The following is a 26,489-nucleotide window of genomic DNA, read 5'->3' as shown; positions in this document are numbered from 1 at the left end:
TGAGAGAGAGAGGGAGAGAAAGAGAATGAGAGAAAATGAGAGAGAGAGAAAGGGGGAGACAGAGAGAAAAGGGGAGAGAGATATGAAGTGAGAGAGAAATTGAGAGAGAGGGAGAGAGAGAGAAAGGGAGAGAGAAAGCAAGGGAGAGAGAGAAAGGGGAGGAGGGGAGAAAGAGAGGGGGGAGAGAGGTAAAGGGAGAGAGACACAGACAGACAGACAGACAGACAGACAGACAGACAGACAGACAGACAGACAGACAGACAGACAGACAGACAGACAGACAGACAGACAGACAGACAGACAGACAGACAGACAGACAGACAGACAGACAGACAGACAGACAGGAGGGATGGCAGTTATGTAGAGAGAACCACGTATAGCTGCTATGTAAAGAGTAGGAGAGAGAGAGAGAGAGAGAGAGAGAGAGGGGAGAGAGAGAAGAGAGAGAGAGAGAGAGAGAGAGAGAGGGGGAGTGAGAGGGAGAGAGTGAGAGAGAGTAACAGGCTTTATCCTATATAAGAGTAGCAGGCTTTATCCTATTAAAGAGTAGCAGGCTTTATACTTTATAAGAGTAGCAGGCTTTATCCTTTATAAGAGTAGCAGGCTTTATCCTTTATAAGAGTAGCAGGCTTTATACTTTATAAGAGTAGCAGGCTTTATCCTTTATAAGAGTAGCGGGCTTTATCCTTTATAAGAGTAGCAGGCTTTATCCTTTATAAGAGTAGCAGGCTTATCCTATTAAAGAGTAGCAGGCTTTATCCTTTATAAGAGTAGCAGGCTTATCCTATTAAAGAGAAGCAGGCTTTATCCTGTATAAGAGTAGCAGGCTTTATCCTATATAAGAGTAGCAGGCTTTATCCTATATAAGAGTAGCAGGCTTTATCCTATTAAAGAGTAGCAGGCTTTATCCTATATAAGAGTAGCAGGCTTTATCATTTATAAGAGTAGCAGGCTTTATCCTTTATAAGAGTGGCAGGCTTTATCCTTTATAAGAGTAGCAGGCTTTATCCTTTATAAGAGTAGCAGGCTTTATCCTTTATAAGAGTAGCAGGCTTTATCCTTTATAAGAGTAGCAGGCTTTATCCTTTATAAGAGTAACAGGCTTTATCCTTTATAAGAGTAGCAGGCTTTATCCTTTATAAGAGTAGCAGGCTTTATCCTTTATAAGAGTAACAGGCTTTATCCTTTATAAGAGTAGCAGGCTTTATCCTTTATAAGAGTAGCAGGCTTTATCCTATATAAGAGTAGCAGGCTTTATCCTATTAAAGAGTAGCAGGCTTTATCCTATTAAAGAGTAGCAGGCTTTATCCAATATAAGAGTAGCAGGCTTTATCCTTTATAAGAGTAGCAGGATTTATCCTTTATAAGAGTAGCAGGCTTATCCTATTAAAGAGTAGCAGGCTTTATCCTTTATAAGAGCAGCAGGCTTTATCCTATAATAGAGTAGCAGGCTTTATCCTATATAAGAGTAGCAGGCTTTATCCTATTAAAGAGTAGCAGGCTTTATCCTATATAAGAGTAGCAGGCTTTATCCTATATAAGAGTAGCAGGCTTTATCCTTTATAAGAGTAGCAGGCGTTATCCTATATAAGAGTAGCAGGCGTTATCCTATATAAGAGTAGCAGGCTTTATCCTTTATAAGAGTAGCAGGCTTTATCCTATATAAGAGTAGCAGGCTTTATCCTATTAAAGAGTAGCAGGCTTTATCCTATTAAAGAGTAGCAGGCTTTATCCTTTATAAGAGTAGCAGGCTTTATCCTTTATAAGAGTAGCAGGCTTTATCCTTTATAAGAGTAGCAGGCTTTATCCTATATAAGAGTAGCAGGCTTTATCCTATTAAAGAGTAGCAGGCTTTATCCTTTATAAGAGTAGCAGGCTTTATCCTTTATAAGAGTAGCAGGCTTTATCCTTTATAAGAGTAGCAGGCGTTATCCTATATAAGAGTAGCAGGCTTTATCCTTTATAAGAGTAGCAGGCTTTATCCTATATAAGAGTAGCAGGCTTTATCCTATTAAAGAGTAGCAGGCTTTATCCTATTAAAGAGTAGCAGGCTTTATCCTTTATAAGAGTAGCAGGCTTTATCCTATATAAGAGTAGCAGGCTTTATCCTATTAAAGAGTAGCAGGCTTTATCCTATTAAAGAGTAGCAGGCTTTATCCTATTAAAGAGTAGCAGGCTTTATCCTATATAAGAGTAGCAGGCTTTATCCTTTATAAGAGTAGTAGGCTTTATCCTATATTAGAGTAGCAGGCTTTATCCTATATTAGAGTAGCAGGCTTTATCCTATATAAGAGTAGTAGGCTTTATCCTATATAAGAGTAGCAGGCTTTATCCTATTAAAGAGTAGCAGGTTTTATCCTATATAAGAGTAACAGGCGTTATCCTTTATAAGAGTAGCAGGCTTTATCCTTTATAAGAGTAGCAGGCTTTATCCTTTATAAGAGTAGCAGGCTTTATCCTTTATAAGAGTAGCAGGCTTTATCCTATTAAAGAGTAGCAGGCTTTATCCAATATAAGAGTAGCAGGCTTTATCCTTTATAAGAGTAGCAGGATTTATCCTTTATAAGAGTAGCAGGCTTATCCTATTAAAGAGTAGCAGGCTTTATCCTTTATAAGAGTAGCAGGCTTTATCCTATATAAGAGTAGCAGGCTTTATCCTATATAAGAGTAGCAGGCTTTATCCTATTAAAGAGTAGCAGGCTTTATCCTATATAAGAGTAGCAGGTTTTATCCTATATAAGAGTAGCAGGCTTTATCCTTTATAAGAGTAGCAGGCGTTATCCTATATAAGAGTAGCAGGCGTTATCCTATATAAGAGTAGCAGGCTTTATCCTTTATAAGAGTAGCAGGCTTTATCCTTTATAAGAGTAGCAGGCTTTATCCTTTATAAGTGTAATGACGGTCGTCAGGAATGGACCAAGGCGCAGCGGGTTGAGTGCTCATAATTAACTTTTTAATGAAAACACTTATACCAAACAAAACAAAACGATGGACGACGAATACAGACTTAAAGGCAAACAACAGCAATTCAAGTGACAACCTCCCACCAATTACAAACACAAACACACCCTAATATATAGGACTCTCAATCAAAGGCAACTAGACAACACCTGCCTTCAATTGAGAGTCCACACCCCAATTAACTAAACATAGAAACAGACTAACTAGAAAGAACATAGACTAACAGAGCAGTGACCAAAAAACCCCGGAATACATAAATCAACTACCCTCTACAATAATACACACATAAACCACATAAACCAAATACCCTCTGCCACGTCCTGACCAGCCTACACTAACAAAATAACCCTCATACTGGTCAGAACGTGACAATAAGAGTAGCAGGCGTTATCCAATATAAGAGTAGCAGGCTTTATCCAATATAAGAGTAGCAGGATTTGCCTGATTATGTATTTCCAGAGATTTAATAACACCGGTTTATTATGAGAAGCACATTTATAGACAGTTATTGATGTGAGGATATTTATCATGTGAATATATTACCTGAATGTGTTTGTATACCTTTTTCATACCTTTATTGAAGTTGATTGTCAATTAGGTGATTGGTAAGGTTTGTGATGCATTCTGTCTAATGAGTATTGCTAAATGCAGCATGTCATTTCTTTGTTAGACAGAGACATACAGGGTAAGGATGGCATGCTGCCGGGTTCAGGTGTTATTGAAGCGTGGCTTTCTTTTTGATAGAGGTATTCATGATTCAGTTTGTGTTCTTTGTTGCTCTTTGACCCGGTTTTGTTATTTTGTAATTATTGAAAATATTTTCAGCGCCTGGTATTATCTTCACGGTTGCCGATAAAAAGTCTCGCTCAGTCTTTCTCACAAATGGTGTCAGAAGTGGGATATTTTTCTCCAAAATGGTTTTGCAATTATGTTAGCATAGCTGAAAACTGCTGTTCTGATTAAAGAAGCAATAAAACTGGCCTTCTTTAGACTAGTTGAGTATTTGGAGCATCAGCATTTGTGGGTTCGATTACAGGCTCAAAATGGCCAGAAACAAATAACATTCTTCTGAAACTTGTCAGTCTATTCTTGTTCTGAGAAATGAAGGCTATTCCATGTGAGAAATTGCCAAGAAACTGAAGATCTCGCACAACGCTGTGTACTACTCCCTTCACAGAACAGCGCAAACTGGCTCTAACCAGAATAGAAAGAGGAGTGGGAGGCCCCGGTGCACAACTGAGCAAGAGGACAAGTACATTAGAGTGTCTAGTTTGAGAAACAGACGCCTCACAAGTCCTCAACTGGCAACTTCATTAAATAGTACCCGCAAAACACCAGTCTCAACGTCAACAGCGAAGAGGCGACTCCGGGATGCTGGCCTTCTAGGCAGAGTATGTTAAAACAGCATTAGATGGACATATTTCGGGCTACAGCCTTCGTCAGCGTTTAAAGCATCCCTTTGTTGACCTCTGCTGCTTCTAAAATACATTAAAACGGCAAAGGTATTCCAGTGAGTTCAGGTTTTCCTTTTCATTAGTAACGCTAGTACCTGTAGTAGCAGTGCGAGTGTCTTACCAAAGAAGCAGTATATTAATCCGAAGAGGAAGCACATGGAGCAGACCACAGAGGGAACGATCTCATAGCGATGCTCTCGATCCTCGTCACAGCTGAAGATCCACTCTGGAATCCCAGGGTCGCGGGGTGGAGAGGTCAGCTTGAAGGCCAGAAGCTGCGGCCATGAGGTCGATGTCATGGTGGCTGTAGGAAGGGGTCAGGGGTCAACTCGAATAAGGCAGGAAGAGGGATGATCAGGGAGAGTTACCCATCCAACAAAGATCCACCTGAGAGAGAAACAGAAGATGTCTCATACAGTATGTACATGCAGTGTTAGGAACTCAATAACTAGCCTGCTAATATTGTAGCACTGGCTAAGTCTTGGGGTTCTCGGCCTCTGTAACCTGAACGAATGTGTGAATTTCTGTGAGAAATCAGCGTTTCAGGAACATGTTGGATGCACATGCCCAGGATATCGCAATCTAGTGAGTTCAGAGTTCAGAGCCAGCTCTGTCTTGACCTTTTGCTCAGCCAATCAGATTATTATTATGTCCAACTGAAACATGAATATTACAAACAGACATGCCTGAACTAAAGACTCAGAACCAAAACTAAAGGCCTCATGGTCACCAAACCAACCAGCAGCCTCACGGCCACCAAACCAACCAGCAGCCTCACGGCCACCAAACCAACCAGCAGCAACACGGCCACCAAACCAACCAGCAGCCTCACGGCCACCAAACCAACCAGCAGCCTCACGGCCACCAAACCAACCAGCAGCCTCACGGTCACCAAACCAACCAGCAGCAACACGGCCACCAAACCAACCAGCAGCCTCACGGCCACCAAACCAACCAGCAGCAACACGGCCACCAAACCAACCAGCAGCCTCACGGCCACCAAACCAACCAGCAGCCTCACGGCCACCAAACCAACCAGCAGCCTCACGGCCACCAAACCAACCAGCAGCAACACGGCCACCAAACCAACCAGCAGCCTCACGGCCACCAAACCAACCAGCAGCCTCACGGCCACCAAACCAACCAGCAGCAACACGGCCACCAAACCAACCAGCAGCCTCACGGCCACCAAACCAACCAGCAGCAACACGGTCACCAAACCAACCAGCAGCAACACGGCCACCAAACCAACCAGCAGCCTCACGGCCACCAAACCAACCAGCAGCCTCACGGCCACCAAACCAACCAGCAGCCTCACGGTCACCAAACCAACCAGCAGCCTCACGGCCACCAAACCAACCAGCAGCAACACGGCCACCAAACCAACCAGCAGCCTCACGGCCACCAAACCAACCAGCAGCCTCACGGCCACCAAACCAACCAGCAGCCTCACGGTCACCAAACCAACCAGCAGCCTCACGGCCACCAAACCAACCAGCAGCAACACGGCCACCAAACCAACCAGCAGCCTCACGGCCACCAAACCAACCAGCAGCCTCACGGCCACCAAACCAACCAGCAGCCTCACGGTCACCAAACCAACCAGCAGCCTCACGGCCACCAAACCAACCAGCAGCCTCACGGCCACCAACCCAACCAGCAACCTCACGGCCACCAAACCAACCAGCAGCCTCACGGCCACCAAACCAACCAGCAGCCTCACGGCCACCAAACCAACCAGCAGCAACACGGTCACCAAACCAACCAGCAGCAACACGGCCACCAAACCAACCAGCAGCCTCACGGCCACCAAACCAACCAGCAGCCTCACGGCCACCAAACCAACCAGCAGCCTCACGGTCACCAAACCAACCAGCAGCCTCACGGCCACCAAACCAACCAGCAGCCTCACGGCCACCAAACCAACCAGCAGCCTCACGGCCACCAAACCAACCAGCAGCAACACGGCCACCAAACCAACCAGCAGCCTCACGGCCACCAAACCAACCAGCAGCCTCACGGCCACCAAACCAACCAGCAGCAACACGGCCACCAAACCAACCAGCAGCCTCACGGCCACCAACCCAACCAGCAACCTCACGGCCACCAAACCAACCAGCAGCCTCACGGCCACCAAACCAACCAGCAGCCTCACGGCCACCAAACCAACCAGCAGCCTCACGGCCACCAAACCAACCAGCAGCCTCATTGCCACCAAACCAACCAGCAGCCTCACGGCCACCAAACCAACCAGCAGCCTCACGGCCACCAAACCAACCAGCAGCCTCACGGCCACCAAACCAACCAGCAGCCTCACGGCCACCAAACCAACCAGCAGCCTCACTGTCACCAAACCAACCAGCAGCCTCGCGGTCACCAAACCAACCAGCAGCCTCAAATTAAATAAAAATCGAATCACATTTTATTGGTCACATACACGTGTTTAGCAGATGTTATAGCGAAATACTTGTAGTGAAATAGCTCCAACAGTGCAGTAAATATCTAACAATACACACACATCTAAAGTAAAGGAATGGAATTAAGAATATATAAATATATGGATGAGCAATGTCAGAGCGGCATTGACTAAGATACAGTAGATAGTATAGAATACAGTATATACATATGAGATGAGTAATGCAAAATATGTAAACATTATTAAAGAGGCCAGTGTTCCATTATTAAAGTGACCAGTGTTCCATTATTAAAGGGACCAGTGTTCCATTATTAAAGTGACCAGTGTTCCATTATTAAAGGGACCAGTGTTCCATTATTAAAGGGACCAGTGTTCCATTATTAAAGTGACCAGTGTTCCATTATTAAAGTGACCAGTGTTCCATTATTAAAGTGACCAGTGTTCCATTATTAAAGTGACCAGTGTTCCATTATTAAAGTGACCAGTGTTCCATTATTAAAGTGACCAGTGTTCCATTATTAAAGGGACCAGTGTTCCATTATTAAAGTGACCAGTGTTCCATTATTAAAGTGACCAGTGTTCCATTATTAAAGTGACCAGTGTTCCATTATTAAAGTGACCAGTGTTCCATTATTAAAGTGACCAGTGTTCCATTATTAAAGTGACCAGTGATTCCCAGTTTATGTTTGGTGGCCTCATTTCCAGCGGGGACACTGACTGACCCTCACCCTAATTAGCAGCACCTGATGTGATTATCAATCAGGCTCAAAATCTGGACAAGGTTTCTGCTGCACCCTGGGGCAGCGTAACCTGGATAGTGTATTTGTCTATGTCCTTTCAGCCGTTTCAGAGAGCAGAGAGAGAGAGAGTAGGATGGAAAGACAGGAGAGATAGCATTATTGATTGGATGCTTTTCCAAGTGAAATATGTCCTTGTATTACGTTAGTGAGCAGCATGCCAAGACAGAGCCTCTCTCATCATAAAGACACAGACAAGGGAGCCTAGCTTCCTCCCTGATCCACTGCACTGATTACTACTTGTTGGGTCCACCTCCTCCTCCCCTCTACTGCCTCCCATATATCTCCTCCTGCCCTCTACCTCCTCCTCCCCTCTATCCTCCCATATATCTCCTCCTGCCCTTTACCTCCTCCTCCCCTCTACCTCCTCCCATATATCTCCTCCTGCCCTCTACCACCTCCTCCCCTCCATCTCCTCCCATATATCTCCTCCTCCCCTCTACCTCCTCCCATATATCTCCCCCTGCCCTCTACCTCCTCCCCTCTACCTCCTCCCATATATCTCCTCCTCCCCTCTACCTCCTCCCATATATCTCCTCCTGCCCTCTACCACCTCCTCCCCTCTAACTCCTCCCATATATCTCGTCCTGCCCTCTACTTCCTCCTCCCCTCTACCTCCACCCATATATCTCCTCCTCCCCTCTACCTCCTCCCATATATCTCCTCCTCCCCTCTACCTCCTCCTCCCCTCTACCTCCTCCCATATATCTCGTCCTGCCCTCTACCTCCTCCTCCCCTCTATCTCCTCCCATATATCTCCTCCTGCCCTCTACCTCCTGCCCTCCACATCCTCCCATATTTCTCCTCCTCCCCTCTATCTCCTCCCATATATCTCTTCCTGCCCTCTACCTCCTCCTACCCTCTATCTCCTCCCATATATCTCCTCCTGCCCTCTAACACCTCCTCCTCCCCTCTATCTCCTCCCATATACCTCCTCCTGCCCTCTACCTCCTCCCATATATCTCCTCCTGCCCTCTACCTCCTCCTCCCCTCTATCTCCTCCCATATATCTCCTCCTCCCCTCTAACACCTCCTCCTCCCCTCAACCTCCTCCCATATATCTCCTCCTGCCCTCTACCTCCTCCTCCCCTCTACATCCTCCCATATATCTCCTCCTGCCCTCTACCTTCTCCTCCCCTCTACCTCCACCCATATATCTCCTCCTGCCCTCTACCTCCTCCTCCCCTCTACCTCCTCCCATATATCTCCTCCTGCCCTTTACCTCCTCCTCCCCTTTACCTTCTCCCATATATCTCCTCCTGCCCTTTACCTCCTCCTCCCCTCTATCTACTCCCATATATCTCCTCCTGCCCTCTAACACCTCCTCCTCCCCTCTACCTCCTCCCATATACCTCCTCCTGCCCTCTACCTCCTCCCATATATCTCCTCCTGCCCTCTACCTCCTCCTCCCCTCTCTCCTCCCATATATCTCCTCCTGCCCTCTACCTCCTCCTCCCCTCTACCTCCACCCATATATCTCCTCCTGCCCTCTACTTCCTCCTCCCCTCTACCTCCCATATATATCCTCCTGCCCTCTACCTTCTCCTCCCCCTCTACCTTCTCCCATATATCTCCGCCTGCCCTTTACCTCCTCCTCCCCTCTACCTCCTCCCATATATCTCCTCCTGCCCTCTACCTCCTCCCATATACCTCCTCCTGCCCTTTTCCATCTACTCCCATATATCTCCTCCTGCCCTCTACCTCCTCCCATATATCTCCTCCTGCCCTCTACCTCCGCCCATATATCTCCTCCTGCCCTTTACCTCCTACTCCCCTCTACCTCCTAACATATATCTCCTCCTGCCCTCTACCTCCTCCCCTCCACATTCTCCCATATATCTCCTCCTGCCCTTTACCTCCTCCTCCCCTCTACCTCCTCCCATATATCTCCTCCTGCCCTCTACCTCATCCCATATACCTCCTCCTGCCCTTTTCCTCCTCCTCCTCCCATATATCTCCTCCTGCCCTCTACCTCCTCCCATATATCTCCTCCTGCCCTTTACCTCCTACTCCCCTCTACCTCCTCCCATATATCTCCTCCTGCCCTCTACCTCCTGCCCTCCACATCCTCCCATATTTCTCCTCCTGCCCTCTAACACCTCCTCCCCTCTATTTCCTCCCATATATCTCTTCCTCCCCTCTAACACCTCCTCCCCTCTAACACCTCCCATATATCTCCCCCTCCTCCCCTCTACCTCCTTCCATATATCTCATCCTGCCCTCTAACACCTCCTCCCCTCCACATCCTCCTTCCCTTTACCTCCTCCGCTCTACCTAAGGGTTAAGGCTAGTGTTAGGGTTAGGATTAGAATAAGGGTTAGGGTTAAGGTTAGGGTTAGTAGATAGTGTGTAGAACATGTACACATAGACTATCCAAATAAAGTGTTACCTAACTTAAGTTTGAGAAAAGGGATTGGTCAAAAGATGGCTGAGTTACTGATAAATCAAAAAGCAGATGTTTTCTGGTATTGAGAGATAAACATGGTAAGGCTTTCACTGATTGTACATAAAGGAAGACAGTTCCTACATGATAGAGTGCTTGCTTTGTTATCCAGCTGATCTTATGTCCTTCCTGTCAAGCTGTGAACCCCGTTCATTGCTGCTCGCAGCTATATTTTGTGTGAATTATGTTTTAGGCAAAATGGTGCTACTGTAGCTACCAAAATCAAAATTGCAGTTTGCACAGCAAATGTTTAGGAGCATATGCCACCAAAAAGGGTAGCAATTTAGAGCAGGGTCACGTTCAGTTGCCAAACGTTGTTGAACGTTGCAGTTGAAATGCCATGAGCAGATGTTATTCCTTATTCTACATGCCAGAGAGGCATGTTTGTTCTACCTAGCCTATTTCTATCTGAACGTTCCAAAACGTTTCCTCCTTCTGAACATACCCCTGGTCATTCTTGAGAAACATACACAATCCTCAATTGTCTCAATTGTCTAAAGGCTTAAAAATATTTTTTTAAACCCGTCTCCTCTCCTTCATCTACACTGACATGAAGGGAATTTAACAGGTGACATCAATAAGAGATCATAGCGTTCACCTGGATTCACCTGGTGTCATGGAGAAAACAGGTGTTCTTAAATTAGGTTACTCACAGTAACCATTGTGACATTTCTACGGGAAATGATACGCTTTCCAAGGTCTCTGTTTCTTATTCTGACAGGGAGGACTGGAGCACTACCACCCTGTCTGTCAGTCTCTAAAACAGTTTGATGTTGTTGGGACTGGAGCACTACCAGACCCTGTCTGTCAGTCTCCAAAACAGTTTGATGTTGCTGGGACTGGAGCACTACCAGACCCTGTCTGTCAGTCTATAAAACAGTTTGATGTTGCTGGGACTGGAGCACTACCAGACCCTGTCTGTCAGTCTATAAAACAGTTTGATGTTGCTGGGACTGGAGCACTACCAGACCCTGTCTGTCAGTCTATAAAACAGTTTGATGTTGTTGGGACTGGAGCACTACCACCCTGTCTGTCAGTCTATAAAACAGTTTGATGTTGCTGGGACTGGAGCACTACCAGACCCTGTCTGTCAGTCTATAAAACAGTTTGATGTTGCTGGGACTGGAGCACTACCACCCTGTCTGTCAGTCTCTAAAACAGTTTGATGTTGCTGGGACTGGAGCACTACCAGACCCTGTCTGTCAGTCTATAAAACAGTTTGATGTTGTTGGGACTGGAGCACTACCACCCTGTCTGTCAGTCTATAAAACAGTTTGATGTTGCTGGGACTGGAGCACTACCAGACCCTGTCTGTCAGTCTATAAAACAGTTTGATGTTGCTGGGACTGGAGCACTACCACCCTGTCTGTCAGTCTCTAAAACAGTTTGATGTTGCTGGGACTGGAGCACTACCAGACCCTGTCTGTCAGTCTATAAAACAGTTTGATGTTGTTGGGACTGGAGCACTACCACCCTGTCTGTCACTGGGGGAGGCCGTGGGGGAAAGTGGGGGAGGCCGTGGGGGAGAGTGGTGGTGGCCGTGGGGAAGAGTGGTGGAGGCCGTGGGGGAGAGTGGTGGTGGCCGTGGGGGAGAGTGGTGGTGGCCGTGGGGGAGAGTGGTGGTGGTCGTGGGGGAGAGTGGTGGTGGCCGTGGGGGAGAGTGGTGGTGGCCGTGGGGGAGAGTGGTGGTGGTCGTGGGGGAGAGTGGTGGAGGCCGTGGGGGAGAGTGGTGGTGGTCGTGGGGGAGAGTGGTGGAGGCCGTGGGGGAGAGTGGTGGTGGCCGTGGGGGAGAGTGGTGGTGGCCGTGGGGGAGAGTGGTGGTGGCCGTGGGGGAGAGTGGGCAGCCTGTTGGTATACACCCATGATCCATGCTGACTCCCGGGGATGGTAGGTCCGTCTCAAGCTGTTTGATAACTGAATGGGATCTTCTCAGATAGATGAAAGGTGGCCAGACTGCCTCCCCGATCTCCTACGCCTTGCGAGTGTCCAGTCTCCCATGGGCCACGTCGTTGAGTTTAAGATCTTGTCCTTTTAGATTGGGACAATATCAACGCCGCCCGACTCGTAGACAGCTTAGCTATAGGAGGAATTTAAAACAGAGATTCGGTTTGCCAGGGGCTACAGCAAGGTTGGTGTACGTAGAAAGCAGATTGTGCTGTTTTTACAGTCGAGCGAATACAGCAATCTTTTCCCTAAGCTGTTTGATGGTGATACATTTAGGGTAGACATATCCCTGTCCAGGTTTCAGTTCCACCTTCTCTTCATCTTGCGATTGTCTTGAAATCATCACACACCTAAAAGCATTTGTGCCCAGCCGTGGATCAAAACACCAGTGGGCTAGCACTGCTAGCGTTAGCTGCTATTTAACAGGAATCCAGGACTAGCGGTCCCAGCCGTGGATCAAAACACCAGTGGGCTAGCACTGCTAGCGTTAGCTGCTATTTAACAGGAATCCAGGACTAGCGGTCCCAGCCGTGGATCAAAACACCAGTGGGCTAGCACTGCTAGCGTTAGCTGCTATTTAACAGGAATCCAGGACTAGCGGTCCCGGCCGTGGATCAAAACACCAGTGGGCTAGCACTGCTAGCGTTAGCTGCTATTTAACAGGAATCCAGGACTAGCGGTCCCGGCCGTGGATCAAAACACCAGTGGGCTAGCACTGCTAGCGTTAGCTGCTATTTAACAGGAATCCAGGACTAGCGGTCCCAGCCGTGGATCAAAACACCAGTGGGCTAGCACTGCTAGCGTTAGCTGCTATTTAACAGCAATCCAGGACTAGCGGTCCCAGCCGTGGATCAAAACACCAGTGGGCTAGCACTGCTAGCGTTAGCTGCTATTTAACAGGAATCCAGGACTAGCGGTCCCAGCCGTGGATCAAAACACCAGTGGGCTAGCACTGCTAGCGTTAGCTGTTATTTAATAGGAATCCAGGACTAGAGGTCCCAGCCGTAAAGGCTAACCACGTCGTGGAAACCCGTCGCAATAAAAACTATAGCTATGACAAAAAAAATATTTAGAGAAACAATATTTCATAAAAACATCCAACTGAGTATAGCAGGATGCATTTGATATATATTACATATATATTAGGGTCTATCAGGCAGTTTAGTGTGAATATTTTAGCAGACATCCCAGAGAGACAGAGATAGACAGTGGCCTGCATCATGCCTGGGAAGAGAAACACCACCTCCATCATTCTATCCCACTATCTGAGCGGAGCAGTTCCCACTTCCCATCCAGGTCACTAGAAAGAGAAACACATCAATCTCTCTCTCTCTCTCTTGCTCTCGATCTCTCTCTCTTGCTCTTTCTCTCTCTGTCTCTCTCTCGCTCTCGATCTCTCTCTCTTGCTCTTTCTCTCACCTCTCTCTCTGTCGCTCTCTCGCTCTCTCTCTCTCGCTCTCTCGCTCTCTCTCTGTCTCTCTCTCGCTCTCGATCTCTCTCTCTTGCTCTTTCTCTCACCTCTCTCTCTGTCGCTCTCTCGCTCTCTCTCTGTCGCTCTCTCTCTCTCTCTCTCTCTCTCCGCTCTTTCTCTCCCTCTCTCTCTCTCTAACTCTTTCTCTCACCTCTCTCCCTCTCTCTCTCTCTCTAACTCTTTCTCTCCCTCTCTCTCTCTCTAACTCTTAATCTCACCTCTTTCTCACTCGATCTCGCTCTAGTTTTTCATGTTTCTATTCATTTGGGCTTGATTTACATGGGAAACATACTGTATGTTTACATTGCCAAAGCAAGTGAAATAAGCAAGAAACAAAAGTGAGAAGAAAATAATAATAATAATAATAATAAAAAAACATTTAAGAAACATTACACTCATAAATGTTTCAAAAGGATAAAGATATTCCAAGTGTTCTATTATCAGCTATGTCCAGTGTTTTAGCAACTAGACATTAACAGTAAACATAAAGACATTCCAAGTGTTCTATTATCAGCTATGTCCAGTGTTTTAGCAACTAGACATTAACAGTAAACATAAAGACATTCCAAGTGTTCTATTATCAGCTATGTCCAGTGTTTTAGCAACTAGACATTAACAGTAAACATAAAGACATTCCAAGTGTTCTATTATCAGCTATGTCCAGTGTTTTAGCAACTAGACATTAACAGTAAACATAAAGACATTCCAAGTGTTCTATTATCAGCTATGTCCAGTGTTTTAGCAACTAGACATTAACAGTAAACATAAAGACATTCCAAGTGTTCTATTATCAGCTATGTCCAGTGTTTTAGCAACTAGACATTAACAGTAAACATAAAGACATTCCAAGTGTTCTATTATCAGCTATGTCCAGTGTTTTAGCAACTAGACATTAACAGTAAACATAAAGACATTCCAAGTGTTCTATTATCAGCTATGTCCAGTGTTTTAGCAACTAGACATTAACAGTAAACATAAAGACATTCCAAGTGTTCTATTATCAGCTATGTCCAGTGTTTTAGCAACTAGACATTAACAGTAAACATAAAGACATTCCAAGTGTTCTATTATCAGCTATGTCCAGTGTTTTAGCAACTAGACATTAACAGTAAACATAAAGACATTCCAAGTGTTCTATTATCAGCTATGTCCAGTGTTTTAGCAACTAGACATTAACAGTAAACATAAAGACATTCCAAGTGTTCTATTATCAGCTATGTCCAGTGTTTTAGCAACTAGACATTAACAGTAAACATAAAGACATTCCAAGTGTTCTATTATCAGCTATGTCCAGTGTTTTAGCAACTAGACATTAACAGTAAACATAAAGACATTCCAAGTGTTCTATTATCAGCTATGTCCAGTGTTTTAGCAACTAGACATTAACAGTAAACATAAAGACATTCCAAGTGTTCTATTATCAGCTATGTCCAGTGTTTTAGCAACTAGACATTAACAGTAAACATAAAGACATTCCAAGTGTTCTATTATCAGCTATGTCCAGTGTTTTAGCAACTAGACATTAACAGTAAACATAAAGACATTCCAAGTGTTCTATTATCAGCTATGTCCAGTGTTTTAGCAACTAGACATTAACAGTAAACATAAAGACATTCCAAGTGTTCTATTATCAGCTATGTCCAGTGTTTTAGCAACTAGACATTAACAGTAAACATAAAGACATTCCAAGTGTTCTATTATCAGCTATGTCCAGTGTTTTAGCAACTAGACATTAACAGTAAACATAAAGACATTCCAAGTGTTCTATTATCAGCTATGTCCAGTGTTTTAGCAACTAGACATTAACAGTAAACATAAAGACATTCCAAGTGTTCTATTATCAGCTATGTCCAGTGTTTTAGCAACTAGACATTAACAGTAAACATAAAGACATTCCAAGTGTTCTATTATCAGCTATGTCCAGTGTTTTAGCAACTAGACATTAACAGTAAACATAAAGACATTCCAAGTGTTCTATTATCAGCTATGTCCAGTGTTTTAGCAACTAGACATTAACAGTAAACATAAAGACATTCCAAGTGTTCTATTATCAGCTATGTCCAGTGTTTTAGCAACTAGACATTAACAGTAAACATAAAGACATTCCAAGTGTTCTATTATCAGCTATGTCCAGTGTTTTAGCAACTAGACATTAACAGTAAACATAAAGACATTCCAAGTGTTCTATTATCAGCTATGTCCAGTGTTTTAGCAACTAGACATTAACAGTAAACATAAAGACATTCCAAGTGTTCTATTATCAGCTATGTCCAGTGTTTTAGCAACTAGACATTAACAGTAAACATAAAGACATTCCAAGTGTTCTATTATCAGCTATGTCCAGTGTTTTAGCAACTAGACATTAACAGTAAACATAAAGACATTCCAAGTGTTCTATTATCAGCTATGTCCAGTGTTTTAGCAACGTGCAAATAGTTGTAGTATGAACAGTAGGAGAAGAAGATAAACAAACACAGAAATATTGGTGGTAGTTACTATGTTGTTTGTGCTCCTCTGGCAATGGGTCACAGGTCTTGCTGCTGTGATTGCAAACTGCGGTATTTCGCCTAACCGATATCAAATCAAATGTTTATTTTGCCCCATGCGCCGAATACAACAGGTGTAGACCTTACAGTGAAATGCTGAATACAACAGGTGTAGTAGACCTTACAGTGAAATGCTGAATACAACAGGTGTAGTAGACCTTACAGTGAAATGCTGAATACAACAGGTGTAGTAGACCTCACAGTGAAATGCTGAATACAACAGGTGTAGTAGACCTTACAGTGAAATGCTGAATACAACAGGTGTAGTAGACCTTACAGTGAAATGCTGAATACAACAGGTGTAGTAGACCTTACAGTGAAATGCTGAATACAACAGGTGTAGTAGACCTCACAGTGAAATGCTGAATACAACAGGTGTAGTAGACCTCACAGTGAAATGCTGAATACAACAGGTGTAGTAGACCTCACAGTGAAATGCTGAATACAACAGGTGTAGTAGACCTCACAGTGAAATGCTGAATACAACAGGTGTAGTAGACCTCACAGTGAAATGCTGAATACAACAGGTGTAGTAGACCTCACAGTGAAATGCTGAATACAACAGGTGTAGTAGACCTCACAGTGAAATGCTGAATACAACAGGTGTAGTAGACCTCACAGTGAAATGCTGAATACAACAGGTGTAGTAGACCTCACAGTGAAATGCTGAATACAACAGGTGTAGTAGACCTCACAGTGAAATGCTGAATACAACAGGTGTAGTAGACCTCACAGTGAAATGCTGAATACAACAGGTGTAGTAGACCTCACAGTGAAATGCTGAATACAACAGGTGTAGTAGACCTCACAGTGAAATGCTGAATACAACAGGTGTAGTAGACCTCACAGTGAAATGCTGAATACAACAGGTGTAGTAGACCTCACAGTGAAATGCTGAATACAACAGGTGTAGTAGACCTTACAGTGAAATGCTGAATACAACAGGTGTAGTAGACCTCACAGTGAAATGCTGAATACAACAGGTGTAGTAGACCTCACAGTGAAATGCTGAATACATCAGGTGTAGTAGACCTCACAGTGAAATGCTGAATACAACAGGTGTAGTAGACCTTACAGTGAAATGCTGAATACAACAGGTGTAGTAGACCTTACAGTGAAATGCTGAATACAACAGGTGTAGTAGACCTCACAGTGAAATGCTGAATACAACAGGTGTAGTAGACCTCACAGTGAAATGCTGAATACAACAGGTGTAGTAGACCTCACAGTGAAATGCTGAATACAACAGGTGTAGTAGACCTCACAGTGAAATGCTGAATACAACAGGTGTAGTAGACCTCACAGTGAAATGCTGAATACAACAGGTGTAGTAGACCTCACAGTGAAATGCTGAATACAACAGGTGTAGTAGACCTTACAGTGAAATATAAATATACAGGGGGTACCGGTACAGAGTCAATGTGGAGGCTATATACAGGGGGTACCGGTACAGAGTCAATGTGGAGGCTATATACAGGGGGTACCGGTACAGAGTCAATGTGGAGGCTATATACAGGGGGTACCGGTACAGAGTCAATGTGGAGGCTATATACAGGGGGTGCCAGTACAGAGTCAATGTGGAGGCTATATACAGGGTGTTACGGTACAGAGTAAATGTGGAGGCTATATACAGGGGGTACCGGTACAGAGTCAATGTGGAGGCTATATACAGGGGGGTACCGGTACAGAGTCAATGTGGAGGCTATATACAGGGTGTTACGGTACAGAGTCAATGTGGAGGCTATATACAGGGGGTACCGGTACAGAGTTAATGTGGAGGCTATATACAGGGTGTACCGGTACAGAGTCAATGTGGAGGCTATATACAGGGGGTACCGGTACAGAGTCAATGTGGAGGCTATATGCAGGGGGTACCGGTACAGAGTCAATGTGGAGGCTATATACAGGGGGTACCGGTACAGAGTCAATGTGGAGGCTATATACAGGGGGTACCAGTACAGAGTCAATGTGGAGGCTATATACAGGGGTTACCGGTACAGAGTCAATGTGGAGGCTATATACAGGGGTTACCGGTACAGAGTAAATGTGGAGGCTATATACAGGGGGTACCGGTACAGAGTAAATGTGGAGGCTATATACAGGGGGTACCGGTACAGAGTCAATGTGGAGGCTATATACAGGGGGTAGCGGTACAGAGTCAATGTGGAGGCTATATACAGGGGGTACCGGTACAGAGTCAATGTGGAGGCTATATACAGGGTGTACCGGTACAGAGTCAATGTGGAGGCTATATACAGGGGGTACCGGTACAGAGTCAATGTGGAGGCTATATGCAGGGGGTACCGGTACAGAGTCAATGTGGAGGCTATATACAGGGGGTACCGGTACAGAGTCAATGTGGAGGCTATATACAGGGGGTACCGGTACAGAGTCAATGTGGAGGCTATATACAGGGGGTACCGGTACAGAGTCAATGTGGAGGCTATATACAGGGGGTACCGGTACAGAGTAAATGTGGAGGCTATATACAGGGTATTACGGTACAGAGTCAATGTGGAGGCTATATACAGGGGGTCCCGGTACTGAGTCAAAGTGGAGGCTATATACAGGGGGTACCGGTACAGAGTCAATGTGGAGGCTATATACAGGGGGGTACCGGTACAGAGTCAATGTGGAGGCTATATACAGGGGTTACCGGTACAGAGTCAATGTGGAGGGTGTATACAGGGGGTACCGGTACTGAGTCAATGTGGAGGCTATATACAGGGTGTTACGGTACAGAGTCAATGTGGAGGCTATATACAGGGGGTACCGGTACAGAGTTAATGTGGAGGCTATATACAGGGGTACCGGTATATCAATGTTTGATTTGTTTTCACATTTTTTGTGGGTGTGATCTGTGGGAAATATCTGTCTCTAATATGGTCATACATTTGGCAGGTGGTAAGGAAGTACGGCTCAGTTTCTACCTCATTTTGTGGGCAGTGGGCACATACCGTGTCTTCTCTTGAGGTCTGCCTACCCTCTCTCTCTCTCTATCTCTCTCTCTCTCTTTCTTTCTCTTTTTCGTTCTGCTATGGTTGTCTACTGTCAGACTTCTTCCCAGATCAACACCAACACACCTGCCATTGTATTAAGATCACACTTCATCCACACAAGACACTACACCTGCCCACTCTGAGCCAGTGAGAATGGCTGTATGGTTAACACAGTGGGCTAGGGATATCCCTAGTCCACTGTGTTAACCATACAGCCAGCCTCACTATGATATCCCTAGTCCACTGTGTTAACCATACAGCCAGCCTCACTATGATATCCCTAGTCCACTGTGTTAACCATACAGCCAGCCTCACTATGATATCCCTAGTCCACTGTGTTAACCATACAGCCGGCCTCACTATGATATCCCTAGTCCACTGTGTTAACCATACAGCCAGCCTCACTATGATATCCCTAGTCCACTGTGTTAACCATACAGCCAGTCTCACTATGATATCCCTAGTCCACTGTGTTAACCATACAGCCAGCCTCACTATGATATCCCTAGTCCACTGTGTTAACCATACAGCCGGCCTCACTATGATATCCCTAGTCCACTGTGTTAACCATACAGCCAGTCTCACTATGATATCCCTAGTCCACTGTGTTAACCATACAGCCGGCCTCACTATGATATCCCTAGTCCACTGTGTTAACCATACAGCCAGCCTCACTATGATATCCCTAGTCCACTGTGTTAACCATACAGCCAGTCTCACTATGATATCCCTAGTCCACTGTGTTAACCATACAGCCAGCCTCACTATGATATCCCTAGTCCACTGTGTTAACCATACAGCCAGCCTCACTATGATATCCCTAGTCCACTGTGTTAACCATACAGCCAGCCTCACTATGATATCCCTAGTCCACTGTGTTAACCATACAGCCAGCCTCACTATGATATCCCTAGTCCACTGTGTTAACCATACAGCCAGTCTCACTATGATATCCCTAGTCCACTGTGGAGCACAGGACACTGCTGTCCAGTTGATCTCTGTAAATCCCAGGTTAGTACTGAGGAGGTGACAGAAACTTAAAGAGGTTTAGTGGACGGCTCACTGTTATAGCCACTCCAGGACCAGACCATGGACATCAAGATACTACAGTCAGTGACTAATGGCCCTGGTCAAAAGTAGTGCACTATGTAGGGAATAGGGGTGCCAGCCCAGGTCAAAAGTAGTGCACTATGTAGGGAATAGGGGTGCCAGCCCAGGTCAAAAGTAGTGCACTATAAAGGGAATAGGGGTGCCATTTGGGATTCAGACTGTCTATAGCTGTCAGCGACTCTGACACAGAGATAGCGATGCAGGAGATTTGTATGAGATATAGCAGGTAATACAAAGCCTGGTCCCAGATCTGTTTGAGCCGTCTAACCAACTCATATGATCGTTGTCACACTGCATGGAGGATTAAGGACAGATAGAACTTCATCTAGGGCTAAGTGACACTATTATGATTCCATTCTTACTCAAACCACAACACAGTCTGTTTCTAGAACATGACCCTCTCTCTACATGATGTGTTCTAGAACATGACCCTCTCTCTACATGATGTTCTAGAACATGACCCTCTCTCTACATGATGTTCTAGAACATGACCCTCTCTCTACATGATGTTCTTGAACATGACCCTCTCTCTACATGATGTGTTCTAGAACATGACCCTCTCTCTACATGATGTTCTAGAACATGACCCTCTCTCTACATGATGTGTTATAGAACATGACCCTCTCTCTACATGATGTTCTAGAACATGACCCTCTCTCTAAATGATGTGTTCTAGAACATGACCCTCTCTCTACATGATGTGTTCTAGAACATGACCCTCTCTCTACATGATGTTCTAGAACATGACCCTCTCTCTACATGATGTGTTCTAGAACATGACCCTCTCTCTACATGATGTGTTCTAGAACATGACCCTCTCTCTACATGATGTTCTAGAACATGACCCTCTCTCTACATGATGTTCTAGAACATGACCCTCTCTCTACATGATGTGTTCTAGAACATGACCCTCTCTCTACATGATGTTCTAGAACATGACCCTCTCTCTACATGATGTGTTCTAGAACATGACCCTCTCTCTACATGATGTGTTCTAGAACATGACCCTCTCTCTACATGATGTGTTCTAGAACATGACCCTCTCTCTACATGATGTGTTCTAGAACATGACCCTCTCTTTACATGATGTTCTAGAACATGACCCTCTCTCTACATGATGTGTTCTAGAAAATGACCCTCTCTCTACATGATGTGTTCTAGAACATGACCCTCTCTCTACATGATGTTCTAGAACATGACCCTCTCTCTACATGATGTGTTCTAGAACATGACCCTCTCTCTACATGATGTTCTAGAACATGACCCTCTCTCTACATGATGTGTTCTAGAACATGACCCTCTCTCTACATGATGTGTTCTAGAACATGACCCTCTCTCTACATGATGTTCTAGAACATGACCCTCTCTCTACATGATGTTCTAGAACATGACCCTCTCTCTACATGATGTTCTAGAACATGACCCTCTCTCTACATGATGTTCTAGAACATGACCCTCTCTCTACATGATGTTCTAGAACATGACCCTCTCTCTACATGATGTGTTCTAGAACATGACCCTCTCTCTACATGATGTTCTAGAACATGACCCTCTCTCTACATGATGTGTTCTAGAACATGACCCTCTCTCTACATGATGTGTTCTAGAACATGACCCTCTCTCTACATGATGTTCTAGAACATGACCCTCTCTCTACATGATGTTCTAGAACATGACCCTCTCTCTACATGATGTTCTAGAACATGACCCTCTCTCTACATGATGTTTCTAGAACATGACCCTCTCTCTACATGATGTTCTAGAACATGACCCTCTCTCTACATGATGTGTTCTAGAACATGACCCTCTCTCTACATGATGTGTTCTAGAACATGACCCTCTCTCTACATGATGTTCTAGAACATGACCCTCTCTCTACATGATGTGTTCTAGAACATGACCCTCTCTCTACATGATGTTCTAGAACATGACCCTCTCTCTACATGATGTTCTAGAACATGACCCTCTCTCTACATGATGTTCTAGAACATGACCCTCTCTCTACATGATGTTCTAGAACATGACCCTCTCTCTACATGATGTTCTAGAACATGACCCTCTCTCTACATGATGTGTTCTAGAACATGACCCTCTCTCTACATGATGTTCTAGAACATGACCCTCTCTCTACATGATGTGTTCTAGAACATGACCCTCTCTCTACATGATGTTCTAGAACATGACCCTCTCTCTACATGATGTGTTCTAGAACATGACCCTCTCTCTACATGATGTGTTCTAGAACATGACCCTCTCTCTACATGATGTGTTCTAGAACATGACCCTCTCTCTACATGATGTGTTCTAGAACATGACCCTCTCTCTACATGATGTTCTAGAACATGACCCTCTCTCTACATGATGTTCTAGAACATGACCCTCTCTCTACATGATGTGTTCTAGAACATGACCCTCTCTCTACATGATGTTCTAGAACATGACCCTCTCTCTACATGATGTTCTAGAACATGACCCTCTCTCTACATGATGTGTTCTAGAACATGACCCTCTCTCTACATGATGTTCTAGAACATGACCCTCTCTCTACATGATGTTCTAGAACATGACCCTCTCTCTACATGATGTTCTAGAACATGACCCTCTCTCTACATGATGTTCTAGAACATGACCCTCTCTCTACATGTGTTCTAGAACATGACCCTCTCTCTACATGATGTTCTAGAACATGACCCTCTCTCTACATGATGTTCTAGAACATGACCCTCTCTCTACATGATGTTCTAGAACATGACCCTCTCTCTACATGATGTTCTAGAACATGACCCTCTCTCTACATGATGTTCTAGAACATGACCCTCTCTCTACATGATGTTCTAGAACATGACCCTCTCTCTACATGATGTGTTCTAGAACATGACCCTCTCTCTACATGATGTGTTCTAGAACATGACCCTCTCTCTACATGATGTTCTAGAACATGACCCTCTCTCTACATGATGTTCTAGAACATGACCCTCTCTCTACATGATGTTCTAGAACATGACCCTCTCTCTACATGATGTTCTAGAACAAACAACAACATGGTTTCCTTGAGTGTCTTCAAAGTAGCAGCAGCTCCCTGGATAAAGACTGCCATCTGCATGGTTTTGTCATACTGTAGCTGTTGCTGGTGTCTATACAGCATCTGCTGGTGAATCTGTAGCTGTTGGGAAGGACAGCAGTGAAGTGGATTAATAAGGTTAGAATCGACTTTCTCTCTCTGTCATCCTTTCTCACAGTCTCCCTCTTGCTCTCTCTCTCTCTCTCTCTCACAGTCCCACCACCCACCCCCCTCTCTCTCTCTTTCTCTATCCCATCACTCTCTCTCTCTTCCAGTCTAATTTTCTCTCAATCCCACTCTCTTCCTCAGGCCATCACCTCCTCTCTCTATCCCTCTCCTTCTCTCTCATCTCTCTCACCCTCTCTCTCATCTCCATCACCCTCTCTCTCTCTCCCTCACCCCCTCTCTCTCTCTCTCACTCACTCCTCTCTCTCATCTCCCTTACGTCCCTCCCTCTCTCACCCTTTCTCTCTCCCTCACACCCTCTCTTTCATCTCCCTTACCCCTTCACTCTCTCACCCTCTCTCTCATCTCCTTTACTCCCCCCCTCACCCTCTCCCTCTGTCCTCTGATAATGAATTAGCCTATCAAAACATTTGGCCTGTTGCAGCATAACTCATTTAGATTGTGAGCCCCCTCCCCTCAGGAGAAGTGCTGTTGCTGCCTGGGTTCTTCTGTCCTTCCATTATTACATAACTGCCTTCACAAAAACACAATGCTCCCGTTTCACACCATTTAACGCTAAGCAGCGTCCATATTACATTCCCAATTCTTTCCTTCCTCGTCCTAACCATCCGTCACTCACTATCCCTAAAGCAGTGTCTAAAGCAACGATTGAAATGCACGTGTTCTGCCTTCAGTACACAGGGGACATTTAAAAAATAAAATAAAATAAATCTTCAAACTAGCGAATATTTAAAATGTAAATTGTTTAAAGAGCTCTTTCACAACAAATTGTTCATTTAACACAGGAGCCTCAAACCACATACAGTATATAACAAAGGGTAGCTTATACTGTATGGTGTTGTCTGTAACAACCACAGTCCAAGACACGGCCAACCAAAAAGCGGTGAAAAACACGTCCTCCTTTACAAGAGACTCATACACACAAAGCTCTCAGGGTCTTTGCACCGATAGCTCTGTGTGTAAATTTGAAGAGTGGGTTTACATTTCTTCAGACCGATCCCCTGTTGTTTTCCCAAGATTGTCCCTTTTCAACTTGAACTAAACTGCCTCATCCTCAGACTACCAGCTCCGAGCCTACATCTCACCTCACACACCCCTAATGACTCTAATCATAACCAAAGTCATTACATGCACACACTATGTACACGCACGCACACACACGTGTGCACGCACATACACGAACGCACGCACACACTATGTACACACCCACACACACACACACACACACATAGACAAAGACTGAAACACGTAAACAACTATACTGAATGCATAGGTCTACCTAATGGTCTTTTATATAGGCGGATGCAAAAAAAAAAAAAAAAAACGGTATATATATATATATATATATATTTATATTAAAGCCATTAAAAGCCATCTGCTATGTTTCTGCTGGATGTAGGTGACTATTTATATCATATCTGTACAATGTGCTCAATTGTCAACACAGATTGTGATGGACCGAGTCGTGAGATCGCGCACGTGACTTTTCACCAAGAGTTCTCCGGGCAGCGCAGCGGGCACGCGGGGAATCGATTACAATTATACCACCCTAATATCTAATTAAATACCAACATTTATATATATATATAACCACAGCGATACTTGTTGTTTTTGGTGGGGATATTTGAACAATGGATATGGAGACAATTAAATGTGTTAAGGCATAGGCTATAACCGTTAGTTGGAACATTATTGAAAACAACAAAATGAAAAAAAAACAAGGCTTTATTACAAAACCTGTTGTTGTTGTTGTTTTCCTTCATGATAATGTGACATTTTCCCAACGAATTCATTTATTATCTTACTTGTATTGTCAGTTGTCTCCATCGTGTCTTGTCATCAGAAAGACAGTAAGCCTTGAACACAATGTTCAAATGCATCAGACAACAAACGGCTGTTATCGAACAAAGAAAGTTCCACCTGCTTCACTCACCTCCTTTATAAACGACCCGGCATATAGAACATCAACTATCCCCAGCCAGAGTCCATTTAATCATCCTCTGTGTCTGTTCACTGCATCCAAGACAGTCATGTGCCCTCAATCCTTGTCCCGGTCAATGTCTGGCACAAACGGCTACAGAGGAACCTAGAACCTAGAACCACAGAGACTAGCACACTGTCCCCGTCCACCACCAATCCATCCGGATACAGAACAACTTCTCAAAGCTCCAGATTCTGTTATATTCAATGTTAAATAATGAACCACCTATGGTTAGAAATATATATATATTTTTTAAATCAAGCCTTGTTTTTAATTAAAAAACTGTTGTCATAAAGTCCATCTCTTGGTTTGAGATTTCTCTTGTTCTTCCCCAATCCCGACACGGTGGTGTTTCTCGCATCGCGTAGCTCCAGTTTGCCTTGGATGAGACCACTGTGCACCGGAACACAGGGTTGTAGGCTGTAGCACAGCGGAGGATATCAGTGGGTGGAGAGTGCGCTACTCGAGACGTGGAGAAGTCATGTTCTGTTCTTTGCTTTATTTACTGTCGGAGAAATTAAATAAATATGATAAAATAGCATACAGTACAACTACATATTTAGATCAGATCATAATGAAAATATCACGCTACATTAAAACCCCTTTTTAAATGCTTATAATGTACATGCTTTACATTTAGAAGAAACATCTAAAGAAAACCGTTCTTATGTCCGTTGTCTGTGGTCCACAACATTCAAATAATGAATACTGACCACTCAACACCACCACAGGTACAGAGGCTGTAGTAGACTACCAGTGATTCAACACCACCACAGGTACAGAGGCTGTAGTAGACTACCAGTGATTCAACACCACCACAGGTACAGAGGCTGTAGTAGACTACCAGTGATTCAGCACCAACACCACAGGTACAGAGGCTGTAGTAGACTACCAGTGATTCAGCACCAACACCACAGGTACAGAGGCTGTAGTAGACTACCAGTGATTCAGCACCACCACAGGTACAGAGGCTGTAGTAGACTACCAGTGATTCAGCACCACCACAGGTACAGAGGCTGTAGTAGACTACCAGTGATTCAGCACCACCACAGGTACAGAGGCTGTAGTAGACTACCAGTGATTCAGCACCAACACCACAGGTACAGAGGCTGTAGTAGAC

General features: G+C 44.6%; 1 protein-coding gene across 1 annotated transcript in view; it reads right to left on the bottom strand.

The window, feature by feature from the left end:
- Positions 1-25,750, bottom strand: part of LOC106586918 (transmembrane protein 198) — a 44,866-nt gene extending 19,116 nt beyond the window's left edge. The window contains exons 1-2 of the mRNA XM_045707885.2: positions 25,322-25,750; positions 4,537-4,802 (exon numbers count right to left, since the gene is read on the bottom strand). Of these exons, the coding sequence (XP_045563841.1) occupies positions 4,537-4,714 (178 nt within the window). The 5' untranslated portion in view covers positions 4,715-4,802; positions 25,322-25,750. The remainder of the gene's footprint in view (positions 1-4,536; positions 4,803-25,321) is intronic.
- Positions 25,751-26,489: the final 739 nt, after the last annotated feature.

Source organism: Salmo salar, chromosome 25, assembly GCF_965601325.2.
Source record: "Salmo salar chromosome 25, fSalSal1, whole genome shotgun sequence".
Lineage (NCBI taxonomy): Eukaryota > Metazoa > Chordata > Actinopteri > Salmoniformes > Salmonidae > Salmo > Salmo salar.
Note: the sequence above shows the minus strand (reverse complement) of the source record. Positions and strands in the feature narration are given on the sequence as shown.